Source organism: Trichechus manatus, unplaced genomic scaffold (genome assembly GCF_000243295.1).
Source record: "Trichechus manatus latirostris isolate Lorelei unplaced genomic scaffold, TriManLat1.0 scaffold00134, whole genome shotgun sequence".
Classification (NCBI taxonomy): Eukaryota; Metazoa; Chordata; class Mammalia; order Sirenia; family Trichechidae; genus Trichechus; species Trichechus manatus.
In genome coordinates this window covers 6,588,267-6,598,284 of record NW_004444070.1, presented here as the reverse complement: position 1 = coordinate 6,598,284, position 10,018 = coordinate 6,588,267, and the positions used below count along the sequence as shown (strand labels likewise).

The window sequence follows — 10,018 nt, the reverse complement described above, 5'->3', positions numbered from 1 at the left end:
GAAAACCCTATGGACCACAACAGTCCGATGCACACGCATCATGGGGATGGCACAGGACCGGGCAGTGTTTTCTTCCCTTGTGCAGGGGGTTGCCAGAAGTTAGTGCCGAGGAGATAAGAGGCCAAAACCAATGGACAGAGCAAAGTGCCATGGGAACACTAATTCCTGCCACAGAAAGAGCCCAGGGGCCTCCATGCCTTCCGACACCGATGCCTGCACAGATTATTCCGAAGGCGGTGTCTGCGTGGCCCGAGCCATGCCTCTTTAGGGGCCCGCTCAGCAGCCCTTCCTCTTTCTCCCCGGGACTGCAATACTGTTTGTCCTCAAAGCGCCCCAAACAAACTAGGAGGGCAGAGTGCTTTTTGCGCTTCTTTTAATCAGGCTGTTGTGGCCAGCACGTCCCAGTGCTGCTCTGGTGTGTAAACATAGGTGTAACAACCCGCGTTTGGGGACAGCGATTGCCCAGAACGCTCTAAGAGTCTGTGCGGATGCGCCCAGGCGCGCGGAGCTCAATGTGCGCGAGTGCCCGGGCAACGCGTGGTGAGGTCCGCACCTTCACAGCGTCTTCGCAGCGTGGCCCCGTCTATACCGCGCGGCGAGGCCCATCTTCATCGCGTGGCGAGGACAGCGTCCAGCAGCGCCCCCGTACGCACCACGCGCACGTCGTGGAAGCCTTGCGCCCTCAACAGGCGCTGGTATTCCTCCCCGCTGCGCTGGCGGCCCTGCGTCTGCAGCAGCGTGCTCAGCGACTGCACCCAGGCACCCCTCGAGTTTCGCCGCTCCTCGTCCAGGATGGCTTCTGCCACCAGGAGCCCGCCGCCTGCGGGGAGAGGAAAGCAAGGTGGAGTCGTGCCCGAGATAGCAGGAACCCCGCGCGGGGGAAGGGGCCGCGTCCGCAGCACAGATGGGGACATGAAGAGTAAGGGCACCCCGCGGGCGGAGGGACGGAGGGGTAGAGACATTGGGGGAGAGGGAGAGAAGAGGAAACGGAACGGAGACAGTGAGGCAGAGATAGAGACAGGCAGTAAAACAGAAAGAGTGAGCGAGCGAGACAGAGATCTCTGGACGAGGAGTCACAAAGCGCCCGGGTTCAAAGGACAGTCACGGGCGCCCCCACGGAGCTGAGGTACTGGGCTGGGGAACTATGCTAAGAACGCAGGCAAGCTTTGCTGCAGCAACCCCACTGAACTCAGCCCGGCGCATGAGCACGCCCAGCTCCGACGACAGTCTGGGTTAACGACTGGATTCCACTTGGGAAGTGGGAAGGACGTGGGGGGTGGGGCGGGGAATCAGAGAGAGATGGGGAGGGGGAGCGAGACAGGCAGAGAGACAGAGAGAGCAGGAGGGAGAGACACGGAGAGGAGAGGGAGACAGACAGTGAGAGGGGGAGAGAAACAGAGCGAGACAGAGACCTCTGGACGAGGAGCTTGGGGCGCCCCCCGTGGAGGTGATTAACTGGGCTAAGGAACTATGCTAAGAAGGCAGGCCCGCTTATTGCAGCAACCCCATTGAACTCAGCCCAGGGTAGAACCAGGGCTCTGTCCAGATTCCACCTGGGAAATCCCACAGGCTGCTGGGGCCCAGCTTCCAACCCAGGGGAGCATCACCATGCCCACCTCCAAAACAGTTTAGGTTGGCAGTGGAGACAATTGATGTGAAAAACCTTTGAACAACAGACAGTGTGATGCGTGCGCGCGCTCACACACCTGCTTATATGTGTCCTATTTACATATGGAGTCGCTGGGTGGCACAAACGGTTAAAATGCTGCTAACTGAAAGCTTGAAGGTTCGAGTCCACCCAGAGGTGCCTTGGAAGAAAGGCCTGGCGATCTGCTTCTGAAAAACCAGGCACTGAAAACCCTGTGGAGCACAGTTCTGCTCTGACACACGTGGGGGCGCCGTGAGTCGGAATCGACTCAAAGACAACTGATTTGTTTACTTTTTTGTTATGTTAACGAGGTCATCCCAGTGGAGTTTCTGTCCTAAACCTAATCTCTTCCGAGTTAAGAGTTATAAAAAGAGCAGATCAGACCTAGAGACACACACATGGGGGAAGAGGAAGACAGACACTGGAGACAGATGCCTGTACAAGCCCAGGACGCCAAGGATGGCTGGCTCCTAGAAGCTGAAATACATAAAGACCTTCCCTTACGGCCAGCATCCGGAATGCAGACTTCTAGCCTCCAGAACTCTGCGCTATGGATTGAATTGTGTCCCTCAAACACGTGTGTCAACTTGGCTAGGCCATGATTCCCAGTATTGTGTGGTTGTCCTCCATTTTGTGATCTGATGTGATTTTCCTATGTGTTGTAAATCCTATCTCTGCTTGTGGTTAATGAGGCAAGATCAGGTTATATTAAAGAGGATTAGGGTGGGATGCTACACCCTTACTGAGGTCACAGCCCTGATCCAGTGTAAGCTGAGATTCCCTGGGGTGTGGCCTGCATCACCTTTTATCTTACAAGAGATAACAGGACAGAGAAGCCAGCAGAGAGGGACCTTATACCACCAAGAAAGAAGGGCCTGGAATGGTGTGTCCTTTGGACCCAGAGTCCCTGTGCTGAGAAGCTCCTAGACCAGGGGAAGATTGATGACAAGGACCTTCCCCCAGAGCCAACAGAGAGAGAAAGCCTTCCCCTGGAGCTGGTGTCCTGAAGTCAGACTTCTAGCCTCTTAGACTGTGAAAGGATAAATTTCTGTTTGCTAAAGTCATCTGCTTGTGGTATTTCTGTTACAGCAGCACTAGATGACTAAGACAATAAATTCATGTTCTTCAAAGCCACGCACTTGTGGTGTTTCTGTGCCAGCCACTCGAGGCGGCTAGGACGCTGTCTTTGCATCAACCAGGAGAATACAGCATGTTCTCACCTGGTTTGCAACGCTCAGAGATTTTGCCCAGTAACTGATGGACTTTGTCCTCCGGCCACTCGTGGATAATCCTGGACAGGACGTACAGTTCTGCTTCGGGGAGCCTGTCCTGGAAAAAGTCACCTGGTGCAAGAACAGCAGAACAGAATCGGTGGTTACAGAGGAGCCGAGCTGCCATGTGACGGAGCCTCTTCCCAGCCTGGGAGCTGGAGTCCGGGCGGCAGGGGAGGGGGACCCAGGGGATGAGAGGGGTCTCCCCGCAGCACATGGTGAAGGTTCAAGACGAAGGAAACACACAGGCAGCCAGTGACAAGGATGGTGCCCGGTCCTGCACCATCCCCATGATCAGTTTTGGATTGGGCCATTGTGATCCATAGGGATTTCATGGGCTCATTTTTGGAAGCAGATCGCCAGGCCTTTCTTCCTAGTCTGTCTTAGTCTGGAAGCTCCACTGAAACCTGTTCAGCATCCTAGCAACACACAAGCCTCCACGGACAGACAGGTGGTGGCTGCGCATGAGGTGCACCGGCCAGGAATGGAAGCCGGGTCTCCTGCCCGGAAGGCGAGATTCTAGCACTGAACCACCGCTGCCCTTGTTTTTGCCCTTTCTAGATATGGCAACTGGGAGACGCGCAGCCAGAACGCTCCTGAGAAGCGAGGACGGGGAGACTTCCTGTCACATACTTTGGACATGTTATCAGGAGAGACCAGTCCCTGGAGAAGGACATCATGCTTGGTAAAGCAGAGGGTCAGTGAAAAAGAGGAAGACCCTCATCAACAAGATGGATTGACACAGTGGCTGCAACAATGGGCTCAAACACAGCCACGATTGTGAGGATGGCACAGGACCGGGCAGTGTTTCCTTCTGTTGTACATCGGGTCACTATGAGTCAGAACCGACTCCACAGCACCTAACAACAACAGATATGGCAAAATCAATAACACAGTGTGATGGTTAATGCTGTGTGTTAATGGGGCTAGGCTGTGGTGCTCAGCTCTTTAGGGAAGCGCTGGTCTAGATGTTCCTGTGAAGGTATTTTGTAGATGTGATTAACCTTGACAATCAATTGACTGTATATAAAGGAGATTATCCTTGATAATGTGGGTGGGCCTGGTCCAATCAGTTGGAGACCTTAAGACCAAAACTGAGGTTTCTGAGGACAGAAGGGATTCTGCCTAAAGACTAACACAGACATCCTGCTCTAGTTGCCAGGCCATCGCCTGCCCTGCAGATTTCTGACTCCAGACTGCAGATCAGCCTGAGCTGCCAGCCTGCTGCCTGCCTTACTGATTTCCAACTTGCCAGCCCCCATAATCCTGTGAGCCAATTCCTCAGAATAAATCTCTCCATATGTGTGTGTGTGTGTGTGTATATATATATATACATTAAAAAACAAAAACAAAAGCCCACTGCCTTGGAGTCAATTCCAACTCACGGCACCCTTTAGGACAGAGTCGAACTGCCCTATAAGGCTTCCAAGGCTGTAATCTTTATGGAAGCGGACTGCCACATCTTTCTCCCGCAGAGCAGCTGGTGGGTTCGAACCACTGACTTTTTGGTTAGCTGCTGAGCGGTTCACCACTGCACTAGCAGGGCGCCGTGTATGTATCTACATATATACATATAAAATACGTAATATTGTATTTTATATATATACACATCTATATAACACACACCCACACACGTGCGTATGTATTGTAGGGCTATGTATATATATCTATATATATATATATACATATATACTGGCTGTTGGTTCGGTTTCTCTAGAGAACCCTAATACAGTCTTCACCATCTCCAAGATTTAGAGGTTTACAATACTCTACCTGTTGCCCTCCAGTCAATTCCGACTCATAGCGACCCTAAAGGACAGAGCAGAAATGCCCCACAGGGTTTCCAAGGCTGTAATCTTTACAGAAGTAGGCTGCCACATCTTTCTCCTGCGGAGCAGGTGGTGGGTTCCAACTGCCGACCTTCTGCTTAGCAGCCAAGCACTTTAACTACTGCACCACCGGGGTTCCTAGCTTTACAATGTCTGCCTTTTTTTTTTTTTTTTTTAATTATTATTCTGATGGTATCAAGAAGTCTCAGGGCTACAAGTACCTGAGACCCTCCGTACGTGTAGCTTTAGGCCACAGTCTTCTGGCGCGCGAGTCACGGGATGTTAAGCTTCCTTTGTGTGGATCCCAGTACGACGATGCCACCTGACCTTCTTCCCCAGGTCTAGCCTAAGCCTTCCTGCTCTGGCTCCTGCGTCACTTCCTCCTGGGGTCTCGGTCGTATACACGCGCCGGTGCTGTTCTCGGCTGTTCCCCATCCCCACCTACGCTCCCACCCCGCTGCTTCTGATGCCCTTAACTTAGCTCTCCCAGTTTCCTGATTTTCACACACACACCATACAACACAGACATACAGACACAGAGACTACTCACACAGACACACACCACACAGACATACAGTCACACACACACAGATAATACACGGACACACAGACACACACCACACCACACATATACAGATACAGACATACAGACACAGACACATACCTCACACAAAGACATACAGACACATATGCTCACAGACAGACAAAGATACACAGAGACACACCACACACACAGAGACATATCGCACCACACATACAGACACACCACACCACACAGACACACACTCCCACGTTCCATACCCAGAAAGAGACATGGAAGGTCGGCACAGCACTCACATGTGGCAAAGGGGATGGACCACGTACCTGGCATGAAGTGGATCTGAGCCGCCTGCTCTCTGGCAGGTTGGAAGCTGGGGGCGAGCTCGAGGACCTCCGGGAGGTCAAACACGGTCACCTTTAGGTGCGGGTACTCCTGGACAAGGGCGTGGGCCAGGGCTCCCGTGCAGCCTGCGGAAGCAAACACGGACGTGGCAACCAGACTCTCCTGGTGCCTAGGAAATCCCTGACGAGCCTTCAGAGTTCAGCTTAGGCAGAACCAAAATGATGCTTGAGAATACGGCACTGAGGCATTGGTGTGAAATGAAGCATGGGTGGCGAAGGGGTCCGGTGACCCATGCTAGGCTCTGGGCCATCTGGGATTAAAGGGAATTCTGAGAGGAACCAGGCAGTGGCAGAGGGCACAGGACCCGGGAGAATCCTTACAGGGCAGCACTGGGGCCTATACTCTTTCCTTCTTCCTGCTGAGGGAATGCAAGCATGATGGCTGGCACTGGAGCAGCTACGATGAGCCACGAGGCAGAAAACTATGGTAAAGACGGGAACTAAAAGCCAGAAAGACCGAGGGTGCTTAAAGAAAGCGGACCACCACAGGGGTCTGGGACACCCCTTGCACCTTGACAGGTGGGAGGAAGAGGTAACAGACCACCCAGTTTTCCGTCTGGGTAGCAGCAGGGAAGGAACCCAAGAGGAGTAACAGGAAGAGAAAGCGCAGCCCACTTGTCCTGGTGCTGCCCGCGGGCACCCACGCACCTCCCAGGTGGCAGGCTGAGGTGAAGCGGGACAGGTCGAAGGCCGTGGCCACGGCGTGCGCGCTCAGCTTGGTGAGGTCGTGCATGGCGTGCATGAACTGCAGCTGCGCCTCCTTGCTTCGGGAGGAGTCCTGCAATGGAATGGGGCACTGGGGAGAGTGGACACAGGTGACGGGGCCACGTGAGGGTCTGGTGTCTCTGCCCAGCGCTTCCGAAGGGAGAAGCTTAGGGTGGGGGCGCTCGGCTGTGTCCCCCACTGCCATGGGGAGGGCCCTAAAGGAGGGCAGACCAGCAGGTGGGGGCCGCCCTGTTTGTTCTGGGCTGAAATGCCCCCCAAAATGCACATCCACCCGGAACCTCAGAGTGTGACCTTGTTTGGAAATAGGGTCTTTGCCGATGTAATTAGTTAAGGAAGGAGCCTGGGTGGCGCAACAGTTAAGTGTGGCACTTCTACTGTGTCACGCGGGGTTGCTAGGAGTCGGAGTCAACTCAACGGCAGTGGGTTTGGTTTTTCGGTTTTCTGCTTCACTTAAACCTCCTGTTAACTGATAACATCTGCAAAGACCCCACGTCCAAACAGGGTCATGCTCACAGGTACCGGGGTGTTATGGATTGAATTGTGTCCCCCAAAAATGTGTGTCAGCTTGGCTAGGCCATGATTCACAGTATTGTGACTGTCCACCATTGTGTGACCTGCTGTGATTTTCCCGTGCGTTGTAAATCCTAACCTTTATGATGTTAATGGGCGAGACTACTTCTCATGTACTTTGGACATGCTATCAGAACGGACCAGTTCCTGCAGATGGACATCATGCTTGGAAAAGTACAGGGTCAGCGAAAAAGAGGAAGACCCTCAACGAGATGGACTGACGCGGTGGCTGCAACAATGGGCTCAAACATAGCAATGATTGTGAGGATGGTGCAGGACTGGGTAACGTTTCTTTCTGTCGTACATAAGGTTCCTGTCTATGAGTTGAATATGGCTGAACAACACCTAACAACAAATGATGTTAATCAGGCAGGATTAGAGGCAGTTATGTTAATGAGGCAGGACACAATCTACAGGATTAGGCTGTATCTTGAGTCAGTCTCTTCTGAGATATAAAAGAGAGAAGCGAGCAGAGAGGAGTGGGACCTCATACCACCAAGAAAGCAGTGCCAGGAGCAGAGTACGTCCTTTGGACTTGGAGTCCCCGTGCTGAGAAGCTTCTAGACTAGGGGAAGATTGATGACAAGGACCTTCCCCCAGAACCGACAGAGAGAGAAAGCTTTCCCCTGGAGCTGGTGCCCTGAATTCAGACTTACAGTCTCCTAGACTGTGAGAGAATAAATCTCTATTTGTTAGAGCCATCCGCTTGTGGTATTTCTGTTGTAGCAGTACTAGATAACCAAGACACAGGGTTAGGACTTCAATGTGTCCTTTGGGGACACAATTCAACCGAGAGCAGCCCCTGCAGCTTGCAGGTAGGACATGCTGAGTGTTTAAGATCCTGAATCTGGTGCTTCCTAGACAAGGGTACTTGGAGTGTGTGAACCTCAGCATCTAACTATGCAACGGAGACAGTGACCCCCCCAGACTATAGCTGTGCTGACCTCCCCACCCGTCTCTCCACCGAGACAGGTGGCCCCACCACCACCCTCCCAGCATAGTTCTTTGCACCAAGACAGCAGACCCTCAGTGGTTCTCTATGTGGATCCAGTTTTTCCATGGGCCACAGCCCGATTCCTCAACATGGATACACGTCCACTCCTCCGTCCACCAAAGACACCAATGCGATGTGAGCCACTCATGTCCGCTTTGTTGTTGCTGTTAGATGCTGTCGAGTTGATTTTGTCTTGGAGCAACCCCACGTGTCACAGAGCAGAACTGTGCCATAGGGTTTTCTTGGCTGTGATCTTTATGGGAGCAGATTGGACTACCCAAACAAAACCCATTGCTGTCGAGTAGATTCCGACTCATAGTGACCCTATATGACAGAGTAGAACTGCCCCATGGGGTTTCTAAGGATCGGCTGGTGGATTAGAACCACTGACCTTTTGGTTAGCAGCCGAGCTCTTAACCACTGTGCCCCCAGGGATCCTTTTTCACCACCCAGGGACCTTATACATATGTGTTACTGTTGTTGTTGGCTGCTGTTGAGAAGACCTTGATTCATGGCGACCCCGTGTGTTACAGAGTAGAACTGTGCTCCATAGAATTTTCTCGGCTGTAATCTTTATGGAAGGAGATCGCCAGGACTTTCTTCCATGGCACCACTAGTTGGGTTTGAACTGCCAAACGAGGTCGGCAGTCGATCGCAAACGGCTTGAGCCACCCAGGCTCCCTGTGTCCCGCTACCTTGAACAAGTTGTCCGCCCTCCTCCCGGAGACTTCGTGGAACTGGTTCGTGCCCTCTCGGATGGCGGACTCCAGGTGTGTGAAGAGCTCCCAGGTGTATTCATTGCAGAGCGTGATGAAACCGTGCAGTGAGTGCTCGCCCTCCGACACCAGGTACAGCCTCGCCAACTCCGTGTTGCTATAACCTGGGAAAACACGGATGTGATGGTTCAGGCTGTGTGTCAACTTGCTGGGCCATGATTCTCAGTGTTTTGGTACTCATGTAATAATGTGATCATCTCTATGATGGGATCTGCTGTGAGCAGCCAATCAGCTGAAAGGGAGTTTCCTTGGGGGTGTGGCCTGCATCGAATATAAGTGGACTTTCTGGCAAGACTCATGGGCTTTTGCTTGCTCTGGATCCTGCAGTTGGCTCTTGCTCCTCTGATCTCCAGTTCTTGGGACTTGAGCTAGCAGCTTACTCTCTGTCTTGCCTGCCAATCTTGGGATTCGTCGATATTCACAGCCTGTGAGTCAGAACGCTCCTGTCTGACCTGCTGATCTTGTGTTCACCAGCCCCTGCGGCTATGTCAATCAGGAGAAGCCTCTATCCTGACCGACAGACTTGGGACGCTGCAGCCTCTACAACCAGGTGAGCCATTTCCTTGGTATAAATCTCTATTTATGGATTTATATGCTTTACTGGTTTTGCTTCTCTAGGGAACACAGCCTAAGACAATGGACAACAGCATTCTCTGCAACAGCAGCACAGGGTAAACCTGTGATCTGAGGAGGTGCTTGCTGCACAGCTGGGGACAGCAACATGAACAGCATCTACCGACTCACGCAGAGAGGGCGCTCGGAGGTAAATCAAGAGGGAGAACGCAAACTGGGCAGCCAACGTCAATCGCTGTCACTGTCACCCAGAGCTGGAGGCTGGGATTCCCTACAGGCTGGTCCCGGGGGCTGTTTTGCCAAGGCCCCCGCGATAGGCAATGTCATGTGGCAACCTGTCTGGGCTACTGAGCCTTGATCAAATGCACAGTGCCTCATCTAGGTGTTGCTGGGCAGGTGTTTTGCAGACACAGCTAATGTTAATAATCAGATGACTCTAAGTAAAGGAGACTGCCATCCGTGATAAGGAGCCCTGGTAGCGCAACAGTTAAGCACTCAGCTGCTAACTGAAAGGTTGGCGGTTCAGACCCACCTGGTGGTGCCATGGAAGAAAGATCTGGCAATCTGCTCCTGTAAAGATTACAGCCTAGGAAACCCTATGTAGCACAGATCTACTCTTACAATGGACAACTGCATTCTCTGGCAATCTGTCTCCAATCTGTCTCCCCCGTGTATGACTCTGTTTCCAC

At 52.6% G+C, this 10,018-nt stretch overlaps 1 protein-coding gene across 1 annotated transcript in view; it reads right to left on the bottom strand.

The window, feature by feature from the left end:
* ASMTL (acetylserotonin O-methyltransferase like) overlaps nucleotides 1-10,018 on the bottom strand; it is a 35,169-nt gene continuing 25,151 nt past the window's right edge. Inside the window, exons 6-10 of the mRNA XM_023739484.1 lie at nucleotides 8,676-8,860; nucleotides 6,339-6,486; nucleotides 5,613-5,756; nucleotides 2,869-2,991; nucleotides 1-820 (exon numbers count right to left, since the gene is read on the bottom strand). Of these exons, the coding sequence (XP_023595252.1) occupies nucleotides 609-820; nucleotides 2,869-2,991; nucleotides 5,613-5,756; nucleotides 6,339-6,486; nucleotides 8,676-8,860 (812 nt within the window). The 3' untranslated portion in view covers nucleotides 1-608. The remainder of the gene's footprint in view (nucleotides 821-2,868; nucleotides 2,992-5,612; nucleotides 5,757-6,338; nucleotides 6,487-8,675; nucleotides 8,861-10,018) is intronic.